This window comes from Labrus bergylta, chromosome 22, assembly GCF_963930695.1.
Source record: "Labrus bergylta chromosome 22, fLabBer1.1, whole genome shotgun sequence".
Taxonomy (NCBI): domain Eukaryota; kingdom Metazoa; phylum Chordata; class Actinopteri; order Labriformes; family Labridae; genus Labrus; species Labrus bergylta.
Window position 1 is genome coordinate 9,036,608 of NC_089216.1, and position 26,236 is coordinate 9,062,843.

The window sequence follows — 26,236 nt, forward strand, 5'->3', positions numbered from 1 at the left end:
TTTGTTTTTTTGTGGAGTTTGTAAAGCAGCTCTCAGCCCTGAATCCAATCCACCCGGCAGCCTTTTTGTAAATCTTCTCTGGAGCTGGACGGATAAAGGTGCTGCGTCAGCACACTTCAGCTGCCCCCAAGCTAAACTGAAGAATACAAAAATATTGTGGAAAAACACTGCGTGGACTGTGAACGCTGGTTCAGTGCAGCACAGTAAGAAGAGAAACTGTTCTGAATTAAGCCTTCTGCCCCTTTTGATCAGCGTGTTATCAGCTGCATCATTTGATTTGCATATGGAACGCTCTATTTGGTTATCGTGCACAAAGCTGGTTCTTAATGTGCTGGATGTGTCATAACAGTCAAAAGATTGTTGTTTTGTTTCTTTTCTCTCTCCTTTCCTGTCGCAGTCTTTTGCTGAAGTTTGCAGAGTTCCTTCAGAGTCAGACACACTTGTTTTGTGCTGGCCAGCCTTTAAAGGACCCTCCTCTTTTGAACAATCTGCTGCAGTGTGCAAATCAGAAAAAGGGCTTGCACTGAAATACTATCTTCGGCCGTCACTGTCTGTTTTTTTTTTTTATGCAATCCAGCTATCCGTGCAAACAGAGAACAGCCCATGCAATCCAGAGTACAGCCACATTTTAACCTATAATCTTAAAATACCAGAAGACACTCAAAGTGTCTTGTCCCCCCCCCAAAAAAACCCCAAATGATTGTTTACGTTCATCTCTCCCTACGAAAATAGACTGCCTTTAAAAATATTCCTCTCAATTCTGCACGCAACGCACTCAATCATCAGCCGAAGTACCTCAGGGATGTTGCTGGATGACAAATGGCCCTTTGCTCCGAGCTCTCAGCAGCTGCCGGGCAGAGTTCAGAGATGATGGAGGGCCAGAGAGGTACAAACAGGGCCAAAGATGAAAAGATGGCCCAGACATGGGGCTAAAGTTTACCATCAGGGTCATGGATAATCAGACAGATTCCAGCAGGGACATTGCACCGGGCTGTTTGGATGGGCCCAACCTGTTGGCCTGTGCAAGCTCCAGAGTAATGGGATAGTTCTGATCTGGTCCTGTAGTTATCTTACAGGGAAGTAGGAACAGAGAAAAAGAACGACACTAGAGAGCCATATTGGAAAGTGCAAATAATGAAGATGCATGAAAAAAGCAAAAAATGATTTTGTCAAAACTCAAATGTTGAATATTTGATAAATGTAGACCCTGAATCACACGTTAAGATTGCACAGCTAAGAAACACGATTCTTCCTTTTGCTCTTAGGGTGTTGCAGAAATATTCAACAGAAAAAAAACCTATTATTAAGGCTGTGTGATTTGGGAGTTATTTTCTTTTGTACTGCACATACTATGATTAAGGATTACCTTTAAACGCTGCGCGGGTAGATCAGACATTTTCTGGTTTACATGGGATTCAAAACAAGGGAGTTATTGATTTAGATGTTTTAAAGTTTGTGAGGCGTGTGAGGATGTGAAAATTAAAGCAGGCTTTTGCAGAATTTCTAAAATGTGTATTTATTTTATTTGTTTCCATTAGTCACTGCTTAAGTAGCAACAGAAATAGAATCAATTAACAGGCAACGTACGAAGTTCACTTGAAGTTTTTTTTATTACCTATAAAAATACAATATAATTAAGTACCTGTTTCATTCATGAAAGTTTAAAATTCCACTTTTTGCAGTTTTATAAATGTGTCTCTGTAATGTACGGCAGTGTTTTTCTAGTATTCAGTTGTAAAGCTGTATCAGATGAGCACACAGGCGCTGTCCATGGTGCTGCAGTTCTGCGTCTCTAAGAGCCTCTGAGAGAGGAGGAGGAGGAGGAGGAGAAGGTGGGGGGGAGTATAGCTTTCTGTATGTGAAAGTGTCTGTGTGCAAACAGGCTACATATTAGCTCCTTACGTTTCTGACAAACGTCGTACACCGTCTTAAAGAGGCCTTCACGTCTGCGGCTTTTGTCTCAACACAAATATTGAAAAAACTCGAAATATTTAAGTATTAATCCAGAAGTGGCACGAAATTATAATTTATTTTTTATTTTTTTTACACCTTAACATGCCATAGCCTACTGACAACACACGGTGCAGCTGCGTATTGAAGCTACATTACTTAAAATACAACCAAAAAAAAAAAAATCTCCATTTTTCAAATGCGTTTCTCTAAGACGCAGCATTATCAATAAAACGTTCAGGTTCGCAGATCGTCATGTGTGGCGTACCAAAAGTCTCAATGCTTTATTTTCTCGGTGTATGCTGCGTGGTTGTTTAACCAACAGTTCCCCTCGCGGCTTCATAAATAATGAGAGTGGACGGAGGGGAGCTGCAGCTGATTTGCTGATGTCAGGGGGAGCCAGTGCTGCATTTCATGGTGCAGGGTGGAAACGCGCGCTGCCATCTGCCTCTATCGGCGCTCTCAGCAAACCTCACACATGCAAGCCCGGCAAGAAAGATGCTGCCAACTCTCAAGATTTGGGCATTGTTTTCTCTGTCGCTCTGCTTCTTATGTCAACCGGCTCATTTGAAGAAGGGTTTTCGATGTCCTTCAACATGCAGCTGCTCCAGGGAGTCTATCATTTGCGTCGGGTCCTCCTATGTCCCAAGGATTTCCCCCAACGACGTCAATTCTTTGTGAGTAGCCTCTCTGTATTATGTTGAAGCTAGACAACGCACGCGTGGAAAAAACAAATATGCAGCATTAAAGGCTTCTTAAGTGGTGATCTAGTTGTCCATGGCTGTGTTTTATGACGCACACCGTCTTTAATAAGTGCTGATGTTCCCAAGCAATGCAGTCAACCTGCTCGCACTGATCACTTTTTTTTTGCATTTGCTTTGGTTGCTTCATGTTTATAATTTTGTCTTCTTCCTTTCAGGAGTATCGTCAATGGGACTTTTTCGGAGGTCAAAGAAGCAATGTTTGCTCACATGCCGTCTCTCCAGCTACTGTAAGAGTGCTACAACAGCATGTTACTCCTCTGTAGAATGCGACTTTGCCTTTATCCTGTGGAGAAAAAGCTACTATTAGGACAAAGCTATAGCGACAAATAGATTCCAGTACTTAATTTCAGTGAGTTTTGACACTAAAATGCATCTTATTTGCAAGTTGCGCACATGAGAAAGGGATCATACTGTACAGTCTTAGTGTGGTAGAGATGTGACAGTCTGAAGGTGATCACAAAAAAAAAAAATCTGTATGACAGAAATAATGACCTTGGCATGTAATGTAATAGCATTAAGAAACTACAGCTTAAATCCTCTTGAAGGACAGGTATGTTAAGTAAGTAACTTCCTTCTTATATTCAGCAGTCTCTCAGAAACAAAAAGCACAAGTACATCGGTGCATGTTATAGCAACTAGGAGGAAAGCTTTTACAAGAGCTGGACACTTTGAAAATGAATAATAGAAATCTAGTCATGAGCTGTTAGTTCAGTATCATGCTTTACTGAATTTACCCGAAGACATCAATGTAGTTTGTTTCTCCCATAAAGGAAGCTGGGATGACAGCACAAAGGCGTGGCAGAGAGCACTTCACCAAATATCTAGATCAAAAAATGATGATTTACAGCGAGAAGCATGTTGTCATGAGCTGCTAAACCATTAATTTTTTTTTGTAACCAGTCCCTTGAAAATGTCCACAAGACAAATTGCTGCAACCAAAAAAACCTAAAAGTAATGTCAGTACAATGTGTGTTTCTGTGGTGTATCTGTGTATTGACAGGATATTTGTTTTTAGCACACTTTGTTTGGTAAGTTTTTCTTGACATTTTCCAGAAGCACAGTGTGTTGAAACACTGAAGAAGCCATAAAATCTAGTGATATAGTGAGCTGTCCCACTCTCGATTGCATATATGTGGTGACATTTAAATTGTGTTGACAGCACTCGTCTCTATTTTTGTTCACTGAACCAACTTGTTTTGAACATGCAATTCACAATCTGGGACGTTCAGTCTATTTTTTTTAACGCAGACATAAAACAGTTCATCATTTTGGCAGCCATCAGCTATAAAATGTCAATTTCACTTTTCATTGCAGGCTTCTGAATTCTAATTCTCTAACAACAGTAAGGGACGATGCATTCGCAGGCCTTCCACATCTGGAGTATCTGTAAGTTTCTTCATTTTTGTTGTTGAACGCATTATGCAATCATTGGATTAGTGGAATAACTGAAAATCAATTGCACTCTTCATCTCAAAACATGACTTAGTCTTCAAGGAAAGCATTAGATTATGTGGTTAATTTAGGTTTTTCAGGAAGTGATTGAGGCAGAAAAGTATTGATTGCGCTCCCTCTAGTGGTTCAAGTTGTACAAGAAAAGAAATCCTCGCTCGATTGTCCACAACCTTTCAAACACTTTACAAATCCCTCTCAGTATTGTTGTTGGAATGACAGGAATTTAAGAAAATATGAGTCTGATATTGTGTCTTTAAAGCTTCAAGCCCAATTGAAACAGTCTTTTATTTCTACATTCCCTTTTATTTATTTTTTAAAGTATTTTCTTTGGATTTGTATGCTTTGATAAGAGAGACAGGAAAGAGGATAGAGTCAGAAATCAGGAGGGAGAGAGTGGGGAATGACATGCGGGAAAGGAGCCACAAGTCGGATTTGAACCCGGGCCGCCCGCTTAGAGGACTCCAGCCTCCATTTACGGAGCGTGCGCACTAACCACAAGGCTACTGGCGCACCTTAATTGTATTTATAATATGAAAAAGAAACACATAATTCCTGCTTATTAACATATATAAGTGTAGAAATAACAATAAAAGACCGCATGTTTTTATATAGTTTTTCAAAAACTATATGAACTAGGTCTATAAGTGTATTCGTTGTATTTATCAAACAGTGACTGATTTATTACAAGATAAAGATGGCACCTAATGGATCTGGTGACTTGACCATTCCTCTCCTTTTTGGCACAAACAGGTTCTGATTGAGCTCATTGTAGGAATATGTCTTTCATCTATTACTGTGTTTTAAGAGGCATCAATGGTCAACTACGACATCACTGATGAAGCATGCAAGTGGAGAAATGCTAAACCGATTCATTTTTCTGCTATTTCTAATTAGCTAAGGGAACTGTCCTGTCACTAGGTAATTAATTGATCATGTTTATTTTGTCTTCCACAGGTTCATTGAGAGTAATAAATTAGAGGCGACGTCCAGATATGCCTTCAGAGGACTCAGGGACTTGACTCATTTGTATGTTCCTACCTTGAAAATCCATCCTAATCAAATCCACTAAAACATCTATTATGTAACACTTCTGTCTTGTATTTAAGATATAAGATATTTAAGAGCAATTGTGGGAGATGCTAAATAGTTAACGTTTCTTAGGGTTAAGGATAACAATGTTGAAAATGTAGCATTCCAGTAAGTTTTATTTGGGATGTCCGGATGTTGATTGGCTTATTATTATTATATATTTGACAGTCCAACTGAATTTGTTTTCTTGATATTGTAACATAGGCTCTTTTTTTCTGTATTGATTGATTGTTGTCATTTTTTAGGTCTTTGGCAAACAACAACATTAAAGCGTTGCCCAGGGACATCTTCAGTGATTTGGATTCACTGATAGAGCTGTAGGTTTGTCTCACTAATCTAACCGTGTACGATCCTGTTTCCTCCCTCGTCATCTGTGTCTAGATTTTCTTTCATACATTATGCTGAGGATTATCTTCATCTATTACATTTATTTTCTTCTGAGGGGTCTGCTAGCCTTCCCATGTAAATTTTCTTGAGTGACAAAGAGTATTCCTCTTGTCCAGGGACCTTCGAGGCAATGCCTTTGAGTGCGACTGCCGTGCCAAGTGGCTTATGACGTGGCTGAAGAACACCAATGCCACAGTGTTGGATGTCATATGTGCCGGACCGGAGGACATGAAGGACAAGCGTCTCAATGATATGACCAGTCTGCACAATGAGTGCACCTCAACCGGTGAGAAACACTTGAGCCAGTTGGCCTTGTCGAGTATCAGGCTAACAAGGTCCTCTTAAAACAGGAACTGTTAAAAAAGCTGAATGTAGTTCTCTCAAGCCCCCTTTGCATTTGGACTGCACTCCTGCAAATGTTGCCCTATTGGCCAGAATGTGTGCACTGGTGAACAGAAACGGCTAAACACAATCTTTACATTTAGTCAGGGTAAGCTCGTGTTAATGCAGTAGGTAAATGTCTAGTAGTGAGACTGCTCATGACACTGACAATCTCCCCAAGTGAGGTACACCTGTGGAAGGCAATTCTGGGAAATTTCTGTAGCAGAATGGCCTGACATTGTCTACATACTATATCAGGAGGTCATGTGTGGAAGGACCTTAAGTTTACTCTTTTAATTTGGATTTCATTCTTTTTCTTTGCAGATTTTGTACTCCACCAGTCGGTCGCTTCGGAGTCCCTGTCTGTTGACACATTCAGCTATAAGAACGACGTCTACGTGACTATTGCTGCTCCCAGCACAGACAGCTGTATGGTTTACCAATGGGACCACATAGAAATGAACTTCAGGACTTATGATAACATTACAGGTATGGCAATGTCCCTGGTTGCGTGCAGCACCTATGTGGTAACCTGTTTATTTCCTTTGTCTTCCTTCCTGAATTTCCCCCTCTGGCGATCAATAAAGTGCTGTCTTGTTTTCCAGGTCAGTCCATTGTAGGGTGCAAGTCAGTTGTCATCCTGGACCAGGTTTTTGTCATTGTGGCGCAGCTCTTTGGTGGTTCCCACATCTACAAGTTTGATGAGGACCAAAGCAGGTTCAGCAAGTTCCAGGAGATAGAGGTGTCCAAGATCTCCAAGCCCAATGACATCGAGGCATTCCAGATTGGTTCTGACTCCTTCTTTGTGATTGCTGACAGCTCCAAAGCAGGCCTGTCCACCCTTTACAAGTGGAACGATAAGGGCTTTTATTCATATCAGTCGCTGCATGAATGGTACCGTGACACTGATGCAGAATTCTTGGACTTGGATGGAAAGGCCCACCTTGTCTTGGCAAGCCGCTCACAAGTTCCCGTGATCTACCAGTGGAGCCGGAGCAACCAGAAGTTTGTCCTGCAGGGCGAGATCCCCAACATGGAGGATGTTGTAGCTGTAAAGCACTTCCGGATCAAGGAGGAACTTTACCTGGCCATGACACGTTATATTGGCGACTCCAAAGTTCTGCGTTGGGGCGCCAAACAGTTTGCGGAGATCCAGGCCTTGCCCTCAAGGGGGTCCATGATTCTTCAGCCGTTCTCTTTCAAAGAGCGCTACTACCTTGCCCTGGGAAGCGATTACACATTTTCACAGATCTACCTGTGGGACGACGACGAGAAACTCTTTGACCGCTTCAAGGAGGTTTACATCCAGGCACCGCGCTCCTTCACTGTGGTTTCCACTGACCGCAGGGACTTCATCTTCACCTCAAGCTTCAAGGGAAACACACAGATCTTTGAGCACGTCATCATAGACTTGAGCTTGTGAGGGGCTCTGCCTTACATTCCTTTCTGCAATCAGACGTCTTCCACTACAAGATATATTTTCAAAAGTAAAGACAGGACCAGACTTAATGAACTCTTATCTTTTTGATTCCTAGTTAGTGTTTTGTTGCGAATAAGAGCTGGTTCAGTAGTGCTTGGAATAGCTTCCTTAGTACCTTTTAGGTATTCTTCTGAGGAATGGAAAGATTCGAAATCCAGTTTGGTGTTTTTGGATGTACAGATTTCATTGTGTTAATGGTTTAATACCCCTAAAAATGTACACCAGGACCTTGAGAGCGATCATTTTGCCTCTTGAAGGTGTTCCAGGTATGGTTGCCCCTTACCTCATGCCCTCATACCCTGTGGTAATGTTCAGTATGTTGCCTTATCAGCACTGGGGATCTGTGTTCTGATGGGCCCACAGTGCCTCTCTCTGGCCGTGATAGAGTATCACACCCCTTTGCTTTTTTGAAACAGGGAATGTCATGAAAGCACAAACCTTTAAATATATTAAAGTGAGACCCCAGCCCTTAGAGTGTAGGTATCACATGAAAATGTTACTGTAGGTGCTATAGATTATATTGCGTACAGTAAATTAAAAAAGAACGAGTTTGTTGTTCAAATTTAAGACTAATGCTATTTCAGATAAACATAAATGATAGCTTCCCATTTTCATGTAGTTCAGAGTGCTAGAAGTGGAAAAGCAGACACAAGTTCTTTTATCCATTCAGTGTTCAGGGAAATAAAATATACTAACACCATGTTTAAACAATTACCACAATTATTGGGTCATAATTAATCTTTCTTTTTGGGCTGGAACTTTAAAAAAAAATCTTACTGCAGAAATCTGTGGACTCTGATTTATAACATTTGATAAGGTGAGATAATTTGTCTGAAGATAAAGAGAACAAGACGTTTATTTTATGTAAATATATATGTCAACTTGAGTTGAGAGTCCTTTTTGGTCTCTCTTTCTGTTCTTTGAAAATACTGAATGTTAACTAGCAAGCTCTGACATGTACATAAAACAAGGACTGCAATGCCACTACCTGTTTGTCACAAAAAAAAGGGTCTGGACGGATCTTTGCACTTACTTTCAAATAATTCAAACATTACTGCAGCCTGCAAGAGCATGAAATACAAAAAAAAAAAAAGGTGTTTGCCAAATTCATTTTTTTGATGAACCTATCAGACTGAGAAGTCTTAAAGTGCATCTTTACTCTTTGATTGAATGGTATTGCAACAAAAAAAAGGAATACAGTATGCAAGCTTTACCACATGCCGATTCTTTTGTAAGAATTTGTTTAATGCATATTGAATGTTACTCTCAAGATACACTGTAAATTTAGTCATTTGAATTTCAAAATAAATGTTTAAAAGTACGACAGCAAGTGTTTTATCATTTATTGATTATTTATTATGACACTGGCGACATCAGTCACAGTCATAAAATGTTTTAAAAAAGGAAATTGCTCGCATGATTGCACCCATTGGTTTGTTGACGGTCTCAAGCCTGGAGCTCAGCACGGTAGTGGAAGCCATTTTTTTTACATTTGTATGCCTTTTGAAGAGACGATGACTCTGGACAGGATCGAGGAGTTCGCCATGAGGGGTTGTTTAATTTAGGAAGCAAAGAGAGTTGATGGAACATAAAGGATATGCCACTCACTTGTCCACCTAACTTCTCCTGAGAAAACTCATGCTTGTACTTTTACAGTAGATTACACAGTTGCTGCAGCAAATCGTTGAACTAAAGCTATCGCGCAGACTTAAAATAGACAGTACTTGTTTTAGCCTTTTCCTGTATCTTGAGTGTAGAGTGAGTATGTTTCCTGTTCGTTGGTTTTGTTTTTTTTGCCTTTTGCAGCATCACAGTTTTGCCACCTCTAACCTTCTGAGACAAGATAAAACTTGTTTATCTGTTAAAAAATTCAGTTTAAAAATAATGATCAATCTAAAGTTATTGTGTTGTCTAAACTAATACTCAAATAAGAAATAGAAAAGTATTCTTCGCACAGGTTAAATGCAAACCCTGCTATATTCATTTTAGTTATCAGCATTCTTTTTACTGTATGATATGGAATACATGTTGTGATAGACCAGTGGTTCCCAAAGTGGGGGTCGGGAAACACTAAGAGGGGAGGGTTGCAAGATTCCTTCCAAAAACAAACACAAATGTAAAACAATTTAATTAAATATTTTACACATTATAGTGAAATTATAGGTTGTTCAATTTAAAATAAAACCATTGTCCTTAATTGAGAGTTGTGTTGAAATAAAAGTGATGTGTAAATAATCCTTCAAATGTAAGTTTGCACATGACTGCATTGGTTTCTGTTGCCCTTTTATAAAAAACATTCTCAGGACACACTGAAAAATATGTAATTATTTAAGGTTGCTGTTGTTCTCTTGTTTTGTTCTCATACGTGTTTGGATAGGCCTTTTAGTGTGTGTGTCTGTGTGCAATGTTAAATGATTTAACCACTTCCAGGGACATTGGAGGTCCCCAATCTCTCACACTGTTAGGGGCTGAAAGTTGGGAACTTCAAGCCCACTGCTTTATCTTCAAGAGAGACACATTTATAGTATGAGAAGAGATCATGTTTAAAATAAATACATAAAAAAAAAAAGGAAACCAAGAACTGAAGCTAATTTTTCATCCCTGAATAACTATCTGCAGGAGATCGGGGTTCGAGTCCAAAGAAAAAAAGAGTATGCCTAAACATTGTGTTATTTATTTAGCTTATAGCCAATCCTTCTGAATTTGAAGTCAAATGATTATGACAAAGCGTCAGGACTTGACTAACTGGAATAAAAACTTGTTGGCTTTTTGGCATCCTTAGCAACCTTCACCTCAACAAGAGGGCAGCATGTAGCCTGAGAGACAAAACTGAGGGCTGAAGATCTAAATGCCTCTAAAACAGCTCAAGGCAAATTAGACTTCAGGTATAACATGAATATTTATGTCCAGCACATTGGTCTCCGCTCGCAATTAATACTTCTGTTAATCAATAAATTTTTTCAAAAACAGTACTGTAGGATAATTCAGGAAATTGCACAGTACAACATATAAATCAAATAAAAGAGGGATTACATAAGCCTAGAGTAGGCTACATACAGGAAAGTATATATGAAAGAATAAAATCAAAAATAAACTCAATAAATCAAAAACGGCGTTTTTATAGTTATTCATAAACTTGTTGCATGTTTTGTTATTTAGGAAGAGCGATTTGAGTGAATATAACTCTAGAAGTAAATTTGAAAGTTTGGGAATCGATTCTGAGAATTTCTGTTTGTGAATGAAAAACCTTGCATATAGTATAATGAAGTTCACAACATATTCAAGAGTACTGTCTTCTCTATTATAAAAGTAACAAACAATGTCTTTAAGATTCAGAGAAAAGCCTTTCACGGTTAGGAGCACAGTATGCCTAGCCCTCTGGGTTTATGGGCAGTTGCCAAGATGACGCACGAAAATGAATACCTACCTGACAACCACACCTGAATCTAACCAGTTCTGTAGCTTTCAAGAGGAGGAGGAGCAAGAGTAATAGAGAGAGATACAAGATAAAGCGCAGCATATTACAAGTCAGTTGGGACAGCTAGAAATCAGGTTTAATTCTTGCACTCTTACTCCTCAAGGCAGGTGCTCAACAGTCAGTGAAGTTATGTCACAGCCTTAAGCAAAGTGCAACAACAGAATTATTCAGAGTTGGGCTGAATTAATCATTAGTTAAATGTGTGATGCAGGAACTTATTCATCCTTCTGAGACAAGATAAAACTTGTTTATCTGTTAAAAACTTCAGTTTAAAAATAATGATCAACCTAAAGTTATTGTGTTGTCTAAACTAATACTCAAATAAGAAATAGAAAAGTATTCTTCGCACAGGTTAAATGCAAACCCTGCTATATTCATTTTAGTTATCAGCATTCTTTTTACTGTATGATATGGAATACATGTTGTGATAGACCAGTGGTTCCCAAAGTGGGGGTCGGGAAACACTAAGAGGGGAGGGTTGCAAGATTCCTTCCAAAAACAAACACAAATGTAAAACAATTTAATTAAATATTTTACACATTATAGTGAAATTATAGGTTGTTCAATTTAAAATAAAACCATCGACCTTAATTGAGAGTTGTGTTGAAATAAAAGTGATGTGTAAATTATCCTTCAAATGTAAGTTTGCACATGACTGCATTGGTTTCTGTTGCCCTTTTATAAAAAACATTCTCAGGACACACTGAAAAATATGTAATTATTTAAGGTTGCTGTTGTTCTCTTGTTTTGTTCTCATACGTGTTTGGATAGGCCTTTTAGTGTGTGTGTCTGTGTGCAATGTTAAATGATTTAACCACTTCCAGGGACATTGGAGGTCCCCAATCTCTCACACTGTTAGGGGCTGAAAGTTGGGAACTTCAAGCCCACTGGTTTATCTTCAAGAGAGACACATTTATAGTATGAGAAGAGATCATGTTTAAAATAAATACATAAAAAGAAAAAGGAAACCAAGAACTAGCTAATTTTTCATCCCTGAATAACTATCTGCAGGAGATCGGGGTTCAAGTCCAAAGAAAAAAAGAGTATGCCTAAACATCGTGTTATTTATTTAGCTTATAGCCAATCCTTCTGAATTTGAAGTCAAATGATTATGACAAAGCGTCAGGACTTGACTAACTGGAATAAAAACTTGTTGGCTTTTTGGCATCCTTAGCAACCTTCACCTCAACAAGAGGGCAGCATGTAGCCTGAGAGACAAAACTGAGGGCTGAAGATCTAAATGCCTCTAAAACAGCTCAAGGCAAATTAGACTTCAGGTATAACATGAATATTTATGTCCAGCACATTGGTCTCCGCTCGCAATTAATACTTCTGTTAATCAATAAATTTTTTCAAAAACAGTACTGTAGGATAATTCAGGAAATTGCACAGTACAACATATAAATCAAATAAAAGAGGGATTACATAAGCCTAGAGTAGGCTACATACAGGAAAGTATATATGAAAGAATAAAATCAAAAATAAACTCAATAAATCAAAAAAGGCGTTTTTATAGTTATTCATAAACTTGTTGCATGTTTTGTTATTTAGGAAGAGCGATTTGAGTGAATATAACTCTAGACGTAAATTTAAAAGTTTGGGAATCGATTCTGAGAATTTCTGTTTGTGAATGAAAAACCTTGCATATAGTATAATGAACTTCACAACATTTCAAGAGTACTGTCTTCTCTATTATAAAAGTAACAAACAATGTCTTTAAGATTCAGAGAAAAGCCTTTCACGGTTAGGAGCACAGTATGCCTAGCCCTCTGGGTTTATGGGCAGTTGCCAAGATGACGCACGAAAATGAATGCCTACCTGACAACCACACCTGAATCTAACCAGTTCTGTAGCTTTCAAGAGGAGGAGGAGCAAGAGTAATAGAGAGAGATACAAGATAAAGCGCAGCATATTACAAGTCAGTTGGGATAGCTAAAAATCGTACAACTTCGGATGTGCTGCTTCTCTTCGACTTTGTAAGTCTATTTTCCTCTATTATCATTTATCATAACACGTTTATTCATAATACAAGATATCATAAACTTATAGACTAATATAGTTGTTTTGCTCAATAAGAGAAGTTGATTTCTTACTTTAGACATAGCCTACCTTTGTCGACTATCCATTTGATTTATTTGATATTGTCATAATGGTCGTTTAATGAAAATTATACTCCATAAACTATGTGAATGGTTACTTATAGGTTACAACCCAAAATGTCTCCAGCTTTGTGCCTTCAAAGTTCAATTCGTTTTCTACCTTGAATGAGGAAGTAGGCTACAAGGTGAAGGCGTCACTCTCATTGTATAATATCTAAAACATGTTGGCACTGGCAATTGTATATTGTACCTGTTTGCTCTTGACTTTTATTCTAAATGTAATTACCATCAACCAGTACAGTAGATAAAGGAGTTTTCAAGTAGCAGAATGAACTTCTTCCACCTACAGGCTGTATGTGGTACTGCTCATTTTCTGTTGAGTTGTACTCTTCTAGCCTTCTGGATTCTGAATGAGTTTCCATCAGATTAAAATTGTCCACATAAATGAAAAAGTAGTAAGCATAATTTCTTTAGAGCTTCACTGTGCACTTTAAAAAATATATACTTGTGAAATAACATGTAAACTTTCATCTTAATCTAGATCATAGCTTTGGCTGTTGTTAGAGACCAAATGTTTTGACACTACTTCCATAATTCTTTTTTTTTTTTCATTTTATTCACAGTTACTCTGATGCAAAGAAATGAATGTCCTCATGCAGCTGCAATTGCAGCCCCCTCCAACAGAAACACATCCTATAATAGAGTGTATTAATGATAACGATCTTGAGGAGCTGAAAGAATTACTTCAGGACAACAGCATTGATCAAGTTTATCCATGCAAAGAGTGCAATGACTATATAACACCACTGATTGCTGCTGTTATTAACTACAAGACGGACATTTGTACTTACCTTTTGCAGAGGGGTGCAAACCCAGATGTTGCTTCCCAAAATGGCTTTACACCTTTGCATTATGTCTCACTATCAAAAGCACCATTTCTTTTTGTGAAAAAATTGCTGGAAAAAAAAGCTAATCCAAATGTATGCAATCTACAACAAATCACACCACTGCATACTGCAGCCATCGAAGACAGGGAAGATGTCATAAAAGAGCTCATTGATGCTGGTGCTCTGGTAGAATGTTTACCAATCACTTTTCCTGAGAGTAGCACTCACAGTGAAAAACTATTGAAGATGATTCACAGACTTGCATCAAAAGGATATCATTTATTCCAAGAAATTGGTCATTTTGTGGATATGGAACTTGCTTTGCGAAAGAATTCACCTGAAGAAGTGTTCAAAACCTTTGACAGTCACATGCTGCTGGAGCATCCTCAAACCCATCTGACCATGATTGAGACACTTTTCAATGTAAGTGGACCAGATGAGGAAAAGTACCGCCAGCGAAGTATCAAATGGCTGAAGGACACTGGAAGTGTGGACACCTACATTGCAGGTGTCGTCAAGCGCCTTCCAAACATTTCCGTGCAGGGTTGTGCACATCGAGCAATTTTGTGTTTGTACACAGTTTTGTGTACTGTTGAAGAGATAACAAATGAGCAAGCATGTACCATGATCCACCAACTACTGGAGCAGCTTGGCTCAGAAAACAGACCTGAAAGTTATGTTGTGTTTATTTTGCAAACACTTTATGTGATAACACAGAAAACAGAAGGCAAACACGGCTGGGAGCCCGAGTTTATTGTGAAGTTTTGTAGAACAATAGTTCCCTTTGTGCATGAAAAACATGCCACTGAAACGAGAGCCTTCACATACGGCATATTTGGAAACTTGGTCCTAGTCAAAGATGCAGTTAGCTTCATAACATCAGCAGGGATAACTTCAGTGCCTGATGACGTACTGACATCTGCAGACATGAAAATGCTTAAAGATCTTAAAGAAGTGCTCAGACGATTGAATAATCATCTGAGCAAATTAAACTCAGAAAGTGAAGACTTACCTGGATCCAAGAAAAAGAAGAAGAAGAAGAAGAAAAAGAAGGAAGAAGAAGAAAAGCAAGGAGCCCCAAATGATGCTGAAGTTCACACCACTGCAAATGAAGGAGCAGCAGCTGAGCGACACCACGTCAACACCACTGTTACATCAATAAAAGACAGATGGCTTCCAGTCAGTGAGAGATGGAAAGAAAAATTTGAGAAGCTCTTGAGCTCTGATGGAAGTGAAATAATCAGAATTGGGAGCATGATATATGTGAATAAAGAAGAATTTCGCATAGCAAAGGGAAGTGATGGTACAGAAGTCTTCTTGGGGTTAAGAGATGATTGCACTGAAGTTGCTATCAAAAAAATGCTTATAAGCAACTATCGTGTGCTGAAGAATGAGGAAGGATTTCTACGAAATCCAAAGCTTGATCATCCATTTATCGTACGATACATTGACTTTGCAGAGGACGAGAACTTTGGATATCTTGGTCTTCAACTTTGTGAAGACACCCTGGAAGAATACATCACTGCCAATAAAGAGGGTGGTCTGGAGATGAAGAAGAGACTTGTCTCTCAGTTCCTCGAGGGTTTAAGCGTGCTTCATTGTCAAAACTCTCCAATTCTCCACCGGGATATCAAACCACAGAATGTTTTTATTGGTAAGACAATTTAAAGATATTTTGAGTTAATGGTTGAAATTCTGAAAAAGTCAAGAGTTTTCAAATACCAAATTATGAAAAAAACGTTGTTACACTTTCTTTTTCTACAGACGTTAATGGGAGGGTAAGATTAGCTGATTTTGGCATCTGTAGACGGTTACCCAAAGGCCAAACAACTTACCGTACAGGTGCTGCTGGAACAAAGTGCTGGAAGGCCAAGGAGACCTTAGCAGAAGACACTGACATACCATACAAGTCCAACACTGATATCCAGGCAAGTTTTGTCACTCAAACGTTATCGATGACTTCTTGAAAAATGGCTTTCTTAAATGAGTCTGTTTATTCTTAAGGTGGCAGGGATGCTGATATATTATATCCTCTCTGGGGGACACCATCCTTTCGGCGACATATCCTTTAAGTGTGAGAACAACATTCATGAGGGGAAGTACACGTTGGACCATGTTCAAGATGTGGTGGCAAAGGATCTCATTGAGCGGATGATCAACGAAGAGCCAAGGAGGAGACCTAAAGTTGAAGAATGCTTGAGTCATCCTTTCTTTTGGGACCCAGACAAGTAAGAAAGAAATGCTGATTAATTGATAGATGTATGTATTAGAATCCCTGTCAAGCAATTATTCATTTCCGCTTAAAGACAATTCCACCTCTTTATTTACTGGTTAGAACGGTACAAATATTGGGATCTACTTTGATGACAGTACTTTCAGTCCCATCTAAGATGTATTGAAAGTGCTTTTCTCCTGAATATCAAAGGCAGCTGCTGCAGGCTTAGCAAGTTAAATGTCTCTCTCCCCAGCAACATTTTCTTGCTCACTAATCAGATGCCTAAACCACCTTAACTGAGTCTTTAAAATGTGAAAGATGAGTCATGGCTATTGGATAGAAAACTGTAGACATATTTCTGGCCTAACCAAATATGCAGGCCAGCCATTGGATAGACTGACATGACCATCCTATAAGCTTTGAGTTTGGGAATGCAAATTTTGTAGTGTATAGGAAGATGGCAAAGAATACATTTACCCAAAGTCATTGTTCAGGCCTTCAACAAACGCACTACTCCATCAACCAAATCAGTTTCCCCTTGTATCAAATTGGTTTACATAGAGTAGAGTAGAGCAGAGTGGTGCTTCTGGGATGAGACAGACGGACCATGGTGTGTGTGGTGGAAACACAAGCATTGGCTAGAGAAGGTGTGATCAGCTCCTGAGTACGTGGTGCAGATGGGCTGCGGCGCACACAAATGTTGCGAGGTCTCTGCATTAAATGTAGTGCTTTGTGCATTTCTTTGACACTGGCCACATTGATAATGCATTAGTAGGCTATTGGATGAGAACAGGTTTTTCTTTTTTACATTTGTCAATCATGCACCATTTATTCTCGATGTTATTCTTTTAGGAGAGTAGACTATTTGAAAACGGTTGGAAACATCGATGAAGTGGCAAACTACAAAAATGCTGATCCAAAATTAATTTCTTCACTGGAAAAACATGCTGGAGAGGGATCCTACAAACAGTGGAAACATCAGGTAACTGAAATAAATTTCACTTGGAACTTCACTTGTTTTACCTTCTAAGTTTAAATATTTTCATTAGTTCAATTATAACTTGTGTTTTGTGTATTGTGTTTTAGTTTCCAGAAGAGCTGGTCGAGACAGTGGAGGGTAAGAAGAAATCCTACTCTGAAGATATTCTGGGACTGCTGCGCTTCATTCGGAACCTCCATGAGCACTAGTAAGTTCAAGTAAACAGAAAATGATCTACTTATTGTGTTTTCATATTGATTCCTTGGTATTGTGTTATCCCCTCTTTCTAAATGTCTACATTGACATACTTCACACCTTTCAGCATGGCAACAGTAATCGTTTTGTTGTTTGTCATCGCTAAACACAAAACTGTTTATTGACAACAAAAATTAGAAATCAGATTTTTGAGTGTTTCAATTTCTTGAAACTGTGACAACCTCACTCAAAAGTACCAAAAATAAGATACATTTTGCTCCCAAAAATATTGAATTCAAAGCTGGCTTTTCAGTTCTTTTAATTCTTCAAACAAACATGGGGAAAACAGTCTTTGGTTGAAATTGCCACAACCAGTTATCATATTGAAAATAAACATTTTCTCATTTACCAAAAGGTCGGGAAATATTTCCACATTGTAGTTTAGAACTATCATATTCTTTATTCTTTATAATACAGTGTAATGTCTCTATTTTCAGTCAAAAGGATGCCGCCAAACTTGAACTGCTGTCGGTGTTTCCTGATCTGTTTGGAGGTGTTTATATATCTGCAAAAAGCCAAGGGTGGAACATGAAACCTTCCCTTAAAAGATTCTTTAGAACAGAAGAGTTTCCCAGAGACAACATCACCAGCAGATCTGCAGCGCCACCCACAAATCCTGATCAACATGTCAGTTGCCCAATTCAAGAAACTCAACAAGGATCCACAAAGCCAGCTTAAAAAGTGGCACGAGGCTCATCTTCCTCGTGATTCCAATTTATCAAGGTCTTGCTTGATAAGTGGTCACCAAGTGGTTTTGAAAAGAACTGCTGCCTTTAGCAATAAAACCTGTTGCTGGAAGGTTTTAAATCATGACAGCAAATCCCACACGGTATGTTTTTGTTTTTTAAAGTGTTCCTTATAAATGGGCCTCCTTTTGGGTGAAGGTCTTTGACTTAAAGCCACTTGACAAACCACCCAGCCCAAAGTGAGGGTCCTGCATTTGCTGATAGACATGTTTATCTATATGTTTTTTTTATCTGTATGTTTTGTTGATCTATTTTTTTGCAAGCCTCTGGATGTCAGATGATTGGCTCTTATCTAATAAGTAATAAGAAGTGTATATTTTTCACATGGAAACACACCAGCAATGTCATTGTAAAAAGTTGTCATTTTAATTAGTCTATGAAAAGAGGCCATGGTAAATATTTCCCCAAGCTTCTTTTGTAACAGCATAGACCAATTATTTTCAGTGGAGTGTGTCCTGTCCTCTAATATGACAACTGGACGGGTATGATGTCACCATACACAAGACTTTACAAGGAATCAAATCACGTCACGACTATGTATTAAGAATAAATGCATTATGCTGTAAGTCCAGCCAAAGATGATCAAATAACACAAAAGAAATGTTGGAATTTAGGCCTGATAATTTTACTATGGGCTGGAAAAGGGACTTCTTAATGAATTAGTTTTTCTCTCTTATTTTTGTATTTTGTCTCAGTCTTCTGACTTTTTTTTAAATTTTAAATTTAAATACATTTGCATATTTTATAAAATACTGTAAATCACTGTATGTGTTATTTTGTTTCTATTTTACAAAACTAAAAACTCAATACATCTTTCAAAGAAATAAAGGGACCCTATTTAGGGTTAAGACTTTTTCTGTGCAGGCTTGATCACATCTCTTTTTGTACTGTCACTTTGGAAAAGTGAAATGCTTGAAGCCACATGACTAATCACTCAGCCTAAATATGTGAGGGGGCTCCGTTGGCTGATATGTGTTTGTATACGACTCTTTTATAAAAACATTTTGAATACTTTTATACTTTTTTGCTTCATACACATCTTCTGTAATTGATATTTGTGACATGTTGGATAACAATCCTGATAAAAGCCATGGGCAAGAACTTGATTTTCCAACAGTAAAGTTGGTCTTTCTACCATACATGATTTTATGAAATGTGCTATACAAATAAAGTTTGATTGATATACTACAAGAGTTGCTGGATTTTTGAATGCATCATATCATATAAAGTTGATTTCTTAATTTATTTATTATGATATAGGCCTATAATTATTTTTTCAAAAGCTCATGTACATAGATGAGAGGGTTAGTAGAATATTGGAAACACCTAAAAATTACAATGTACTCCATTAAGACACCAACCCACTTCAAACTCACTAAATGTAGACTTGGAATTATTAGTCTTTCCTTTTGAACTATGGCAACAAAAGCGGGAAAACTTATTTGGGGTTCGGGTTTGATTCCAACCTGTGGCTCCTTCCCTGCATGTATTTTCCTACTCTCTCATCCCAACTTCCTACTCTACTACACTGTCCTATCTAAAAGCAAAAAGCCCCCGATTAATTGTATAATAATTGTAATTGTTGCTCCTGTTATCTCAGAGCAACAACACTGGTTTCCCTATGAAAACAACATTTCAGCTCTTTTTTGAGAACTCTAGAAATTACAGGAAAACCAGTGTTGTTGCTTACAAAATAAAAAAGCTATTTTTCAGGAAACATACATTTACTCTTTATCACGGGAGAACAGAGTATAATTTAAAAAAAAAAGCATATTAAATGATGTGACATTTTCCCCAACATGCTTTTATTTTGAAGGAGATTCCACTTTCGTCATTGCTCATTCTTTTCCATTGGTGTGTAAGAAAAATGACGGCAGTGTAACACAAATTATAGTTTCATGTGTAAATGCTTTAAAAATTGAATAATAATTATATTCTTAAAGGATATTCTACCGGAAGTAGTCTATTTTTTCTTTTTCGGTACTCATTGTGTGTGACTTGACGGCAGAGCCAATAAAGTGACGCTGCAGGATAAACAAACGGAAAAGAAGCAGCTCGGACGGAGGCAGAGAGAGGGGGGGGGTCCTGTTCCCTCACATTTCTCTTTTATTTAGGATAATGCAGTCTTCCAAGAGGAGTGAGGGCGACTGGCAGGGGCTCGTTAGCGAGGTAAGTGAAAGGCGACGAACACCGGGAACAGCTGTTGCAGAGACGGACACATTTTCTCACCGACTCCGTTGTCCATATGGGGAAAAAAAAGCGTCAGTCCTAGAATAAATAGACCAAGTAGCTATTTGATATCACCTAGCTATCATATAAAACCTCACTTTTCTTCTTAATTATACGTGAGACAAGATAAGGATTCATTGACGGTGGAAGCTTGCCTGCAGGCCGACAGCATCCGAGCCTCTTGGGTTTGTGAAATGTGTCGACTCTCCTCCTCCTCTTGTCACCTTTAAACACGCAAGGTGCTTTAAAGAACAGATGAAAACACACCTGTGGGGCTACCTGGTATAAACTATCACTGCTGGAAGACATTTCAATTAAACCTCCCGAGGGAGTTTATTGTGAAGTTTGAATTTTGGAAGGTGTAATTTAAGACTATGTCAGATAGTCTTAGTGTAATAATATTTAGCCTACTAAATGACACTCGTCGCCGTTCATGTATTCCCTAAACAGCTTTCGAATAGCCGACTTAAAGACCAATTGAAACACCACACAGCGATTACATTTCAAAAGAATAACAATGGGGTCATTTAAAGTGTTTTAATAGGTAGTTTACCTATCAAAGGATTTTAAAAAAATCTACATCAGGCCTAACTATTTTTTTTATTATTATTATTATTATTTTATTTTTTTAGGCCTAACTATTGGTTTTATTATTATTATTATTTTTTTTTTTTTAGGCCGAACTATTGGTTTTATATTATTATTATTATTATTATTATTATTATTTTATTTTATTTTATTTTTATATTTTTAGGCCTAACTATTTTATTATTATTATTATTATTATTATTATTATTATTATCATTATTATTATTATTTTTATTTTTTTATATACATTATTTTTATTTTTTTTATGCCTAACTATTAGCAGTAGGTGTAGGAAGCATGAGCTTGAAACCATATGAAAAGCTTTGCTGAACACTATAGTAGCTGTCTTTTAATGTGGTTATGAGCTGGTCTGTCTGCTATCAAGGTTCACTCTGCTTCTTCTAACGTGTGGCTTATCATCACTTGAAACACTTGGCCGTGCTGTGTGTTTTTTCCACCTGTCAGGAACAGGTTGGTGAAATTTGTACAGCTGAGCAATTTCAACATTTCAGCCTAGACCTGCAAAAATCTATCAAAAACTATTTGCCTAAAATAAAAAGAATGATGAGAGCACTTTTCACTTAAAAAACTTTACTACAATTTAAAGAGAATAATAATTTATATCGTAAAACTTCAGATGAGTACATGTATATATAACTAGTCGTCTGTTGCATCCCTATTTATATGACAGGATCAGGGCCATGGAGGAAATAACAAAGCCCAAAACAAGCAACTACATACTGGAGTTGTTCTGATATCTCTACAGATGTACCCTGGTCCATACACAACACAAAGAGTGTGATGATCTGTAATAAACTGTTTCCATGTTGCATATGTAATAATGCTGCTGCCCTCTGTTCTGTCCCTGTGTGCGATTTTTTGTGTAGTTTCTGGTGTGTAAGCGCAAGCTGGAGAGCAAGAAAGAGGCCCTCCTCATTCTGTCCAAGGAGTTGGACACCTGTCAACAAGAAAGAGACCAGTACAAGCTGATGGCTAACCAGCTGAGGGAGCGCCACCAAGTACAGGGAACTTATAGTGAGTGTTTCACGCCTTCCACGTGATCTTTATTTGATGCTTTTATGTGTACATTTATATCACTGTGCACAATGCATATTTGCTATTTTGTGCTCAGTCATAAAATCTTCAAAATAATTATATAACTCTTTTTTCAGGATGGGGACACGTCTTTGCCTCCAGAAAAATGCAATCAAGTAAGCTGCTGTTGATTCCTGCCATTTTGGCTTGTGTAGGATGGCTCGATCTGCCTCCAATCAGCTGTTTTGTAGTCTGTGTTCCTTTTTGCTTCGTCTCGATCGGGAACATCTCCAAATGGCCTGTTTGAGCACACCAGGGACACATATTAGTGTTAAAAAAAACATGGTAAAGTCTACTTTGCATATTATGTGACCTTTAATTAATCGTGATAAAGTAGTTAATGACTACAGCCCTAGTTCAACTTAACCAGTTTCTACATTAAAATATTTTTGTCGTTTAAACCTCACAAACATTTAGCCTGGCTTTCTTTTTCTAGATGGAGGAGATGGAGCACAACTTGAAGGCTCTGACCGATGAGCTGCAGGACGTCAAAGCAGAGCGGAACGTTTTCAGGGAGAAGGCGTACAGACTCAACATGGAGCTCAACCACATCTTGGGCAACCGTGAGGCACGCATCATTGACGTCGACGCCCTCTGCATGGAGAACAGGCAAGTGGGACAAAGTCGCAATCATCATATGTGTAGAACTTCCCCTAAAAGGTTTTTAACCAATTCAATTGTGGCTTTCTAAATCTCCAATCCGAATGATTGTAATAATAAAACATTCTTTTTGTGAAAGGCAATTCTGGGAAATTTCTGTAGCAGAATGGCCTGACATTGTCTACAAATATCAGGAGGTCATGTGTGGAAGGACCTTAAGTTTACTCTTTTAATTTGGATTTCATTCTTTTTCTTTGCAGATTTTGTACTCCACCAGTCGGTCGCTTCAGAGTCCCTGTCTGTTGACACATTCAGCTATAAGAATGACGTCTACGTGACTATTGCTGCTCCCAGCACAGACAGCTGTATGGTTTACCAATGGGACCACATAGAAATGAACTTCAGGACTTATGATAACATTACAGGTATGGCAATGTCCCTGGTTGCGTGCAGCACCTATGTGGTAACCTGTTTATTTCCTTTGTCTTCCTTCCTGAATTTCCCCCTCTGGCGATCAATAAAGTGCTGTCTTGTTTTCCAGGTCAGTCCATTGTAGGGTGCAAGTCAGTTGTCATCCTGGACCAGGTTTTTGTCATTGTGGCGCAGCTCTTTGGTGGTTCCCACATCTACAAGTTTGATGAGGACCAAAGCAGGTTCAGCAAGTTCCAGGAGATAGAGGTGTCCAAGATCTCCAAGCCCAATGACATCGAGGCATTCCAGATTGGTTCTGACTCCTTCTTTGTGATTGCTGACAGCTCCAAAGCAGGCCTGTCCACCCTTTACAAGTGGAACGATAAGGGCTTTTATTCATATCAGTCGCTGCATGAATGGTACCGTGACACCGATGCAGAATTCTTGGACTTGGATGGGAAGGCCCACCTTGTCTTGGCAAGCCGCTCACAAGTTCCCGTGATCTACCAGTGGAGCCGGAGCAACCAGAAGTTTGTCCTGCAGGGCGAGATCCCCAACATGGAGGATGTTGTAGCTGTAAAGCACTTCCGTATCAAGGAGGAACTTTACCTGGCCATGACACGTTATATTGGCGACTCCAAAGTTCTGCGTTGGGGCGCCAAACAGTTTGCGGAGATCCAGGCCTTGCCCTCAAGGGGGTCCATGATTCTTCAGCCGTTCTCTTTCAAAGAGCGCTACTACCTTGCCCTGGGAAGCGATTACACATTTTCACAGATCTACCTGTGGGACGACGACGAGAAACTCTTTGACCGCTTCAAGGAGGTTTACATCCAGGCACCGCGCTCCTTCACTGTGGTTTCCACTGACCGCAGGGACTTCATCTTCACCTCAAGCTTCAAGGGAAACACACAGATCTTTGAGCACGTCATCATAGACTTGAGCTTGTGAGGGGCTCTGCCTTACATTCCTTTCTGCAATCAGACGTCTTCCACTACAAGATATATTTTCAAAAGTAAAGACAGGACCAGACTTAATGAACTCTTATCTTTTTGATTCCTAGTTAGTGTTTTGTTGCGAATAAGAGCTGGTTCAGTAGTGCTTGGAATAGCTTCCTTAGTACCTTTTAGGTATTCTTCTGAGGAATGGAAAGATTCGAAATCCAGTTTGGTGTTTTTGGATGTACAGATTTCATTGTGTTAATGGTTTAAAACCCCTAAAAATGTACACCAGGACCTTGAGAGCGATCATTTTGCCTCTTGAAGGTGTTCCAGGTATGGTTGCCCCTTACCTCATGTCCTCATACCCTGTGGTAATGTTCAGTATGTTGCCTTATCAGCACTGGGGATCTGTGTTCTGATGGGCCCACAGTGCCTCTCTCTGGCCGTGATAGAGTATCACACCCCTTTGCTTTTTTGAAACAGGGAATGTCATGAAAGCACAAACCTTTAAATATATTCAAGTGAGACCCCAGCCCTTAGAGTGTAGGTATCACATGAAAATGTTACTGTAGGTGCTATAGATTATATTGCGTACAGTAAATTAAAAAAAGAACGAGTTTGTTGTTCAAATTTAAGACTAATGCTATTTCAGATAAACATAAATGATAGCTTCCCATTTTCATGTAGTTCAGAGTGCTAGAAGCGGAAAAGCAGACACAAGTTCTTTTATCCATTCAGTGTTCAGGGAAATAAAATATACTAACACCATGTTTAAACAATTACCACAATTATTGGGTCATAATTAATCTTTCTTTTTGGGCTGGAACTTAAAAAAAAAATCTTACTGCAGAAATCTGTGGACTCTGATTTATAACATTTGATAAGGTGAGATAATTTGTCTGAAGATAAAGAGAACAAGAGGTTTATTTTATGTAAATATATATGTCAACTTGAGTTGAGAGTCCTTTTTGGTCTCTCTTTCTGTTCTTTGAAAATACTGAATGTTAACTAGCAAGCTCTGACATGTACATAAAACAAGGACTGCAATGCCACTACCTGTTTGTCACAAAAAAAAGGGTCTGGACGGATCTTTGCACTTACTTTCAAATAATTCAAACGTTACTGCAGCCTGCAAGAGCATGAAATACAAAAAAAAAAAAGGTGTTTGCCAAATTCATTTTTTTGATGAACCTATCAGACTGAGAAGTCTTAAAGTGCATCTTTACTCTTTGATTGAATGGTATTGCAACAAAAAAAAAGGAATACAGTATGCAAGCTTTACCACATGCCGATTCTTTTGTAAGAATTTGTTTAATGCATATTGAATGTTACTCTCAAGATACACTGTAAATTTAGTCATTTGAATTTCAAAATAAATGTTTAAAAGTACGACAGCAAGTGTTTTATCATTTATTGATTATTTATTATGACACTGGCGACATCAGTCACAGTCATAAAATGTTTTCAAAAAAGGAAATTGCTCGCATGATTGCACCCATTGGTTTGTTGACGGTCTCAAGCCTTGAGCTCAGCATGGTAGTTGAAGCCATTTCTGTTACATTTGTATGCCTTTTGAAGAGACGATGACTCTGGACAGGATTGAGGAGTTCGCCATGAGGGGATTTTTATTTTAGGAAGCAAAGAGAGTTGATGGAACATAAAGGATATGCCACTCACTTGTCCACCTGCCTTCTCCTGAGAAAACTCATGCTTGTACTTTTACAGTAGATTACACAGTTGCTGCAACAAAACGTTGAACTAAAGCTATCGCACAGACTTAAAATAGACAGTACTTGTTTTAGCCTTTTCCTGTATCTTGAGTGTAGAGTGAGTATGTTTCCTGTTCGTTGTTGTTGTTGTTGTTTTTTGCCTTTTGCAGCATCACAGTTTTGCCACCTCTAACGTCTTTAGGATTTGCTTTGTAAGTTGGATATGTGAGATAGTGATGTTGGTTGGTTAAAGATAGCTCTGTAAATTTGTCTACATGAAATAATACAATTTACAAATATCACTGAAGCTATAGAGGTGAACTGTTTCTGTTGCATTGTTTTCTCATTTTTTTCTCTATCCTATGGGACTCATGTTAAGTAAGTTCTTAATGTTGATCTAAATTCAGAGCTAAGACTTTGTAGGTTTCAGGTTTAAATGTGGCACTCCTACCCCTCTAGACAGCTGCTCAACAGTCAGTTGTGTAATGTCACAGCCTGAGGCAA

At 38.5% G+C, this 26,236-nt stretch overlaps 2 protein-coding genes across 4 annotated transcripts; both read left to right on the top strand.

The window, feature by feature from the left end:
• The first annotated feature begins 2,119 nt into the window (after window positions 1–2,119).
• Window positions 2,120–25,412, top strand: lgi2a (leucine-rich repeat LGI family, member 2a). Of its 2 annotated transcripts, none has more exons than XM_065950998.1 (8): window positions 2,120–2,627; window positions 2,870–2,941; window positions 4,029–4,100; window positions 5,121–5,192; window positions 5,501–5,572; window positions 5,759–5,928; window positions 22,935–23,099; window positions 23,216–25,412. In XM_065950998.1, exons 1-8 carry the CDS (start codon window positions 2,365–2,367, stop codon window positions 24,031–24,033), a joined length of 1,704 nt encoding a protein of 567 aa, XP_065807070.1. In that variant the 5' UTR covers window positions 2,120–2,364; the 3' UTR covers window positions 24,034–25,412. The 2 variants fall into 2 exon arrangements, with proteins under 2 accessions (XP_065807070.1, XP_020486163.1); XM_020630507.3 differs by lacking the exons at window positions 22,935–23,099; window positions 23,216–25,412 and adding exons at window positions 6,348–6,512; window positions 6,629–8,824 and having other exon boundaries at window positions 2,135–2,627.
• On the top strand, window positions 12,835–19,353 carry LOC136177546 (serine/threonine-protein kinase/endoribonuclease IRE1-like). 2 transcript variants are annotated; one of them, XM_065950995.1, is made up of 8 exons: window positions 12,835–12,957; window positions 13,704–14,475; window positions 15,427–15,621; window positions 15,732–15,895; window positions 15,972–16,195; window positions 17,035–17,164; window positions 17,269–17,369; window positions 17,854–19,353. In XM_065950995.1, exons 2-8 carry the CDS (start codon window positions 13,722–13,724, stop codon window positions 18,092–18,094), a joined length of 1,809 nt encoding a protein of 602 aa, XP_065807067.1. In that variant the 5' UTR covers window positions 12,835–12,957; window positions 13,704–13,721; the 3' UTR covers window positions 18,095–19,353. The 2 variants fall into 2 exon arrangements, with proteins under 2 accessions (XP_065807067.1, XP_065807066.1); XM_065950994.1 differs by having other exon boundaries at window positions 13,704–15,621.
• Window positions 25,413–26,236: the final 824 nt, after the last annotated feature.

What these genes read in the sequence shown, in the direction of transcription:
- lgi2a (XM_065950998.1), top strand. Translation starts at nt 2,365, where the DNA reads ATGGTGCAGGGTGGAAACGCGCGCTGCCATCTGCCTCTATCGGCGCTC. An exon ending in CTCAGGGACTTGACTCATTT is followed by an intron (nt 5,193 to 5,500) that starts GTATGTTCCTAC and finishes GTCATTTTTTAG; the next exon opens with GTCTTTGGCAAACAACAACA. An exon ending in CAATGAGTGCACCTCAACCG is followed by an intron (nt 5,929 to 22,934) that starts GTGAGAAACACT and finishes TTTTCTTTGCAG; the next exon opens with ATTTTGTACTCCACCAGTCG.
- LOC136177546 (XM_065950994.1), top strand. Translation starts at nt 13,722, where the DNA reads ATGAATGTCCTCATGCAGCTGCAATTGCAGCCCCCTCCAACAGAAACA. An exon ending in AGTCCAACACTGATATCCAG is followed by an intron (nt 15,896 to 15,971) that starts GCAAGTTTTGTC and finishes TTTATTCTTAAG; the next exon opens with GTGGCAGGGATGCTGATATA. An exon ending in TTCTTTTGGGACCCAGACAA is followed by an intron (nt 16,196 to 17,034) that starts GTAAGAAAGAAA and finishes TTATTCTTTTAG; the next exon opens with GAGAGTAGACTATTTGAAAA.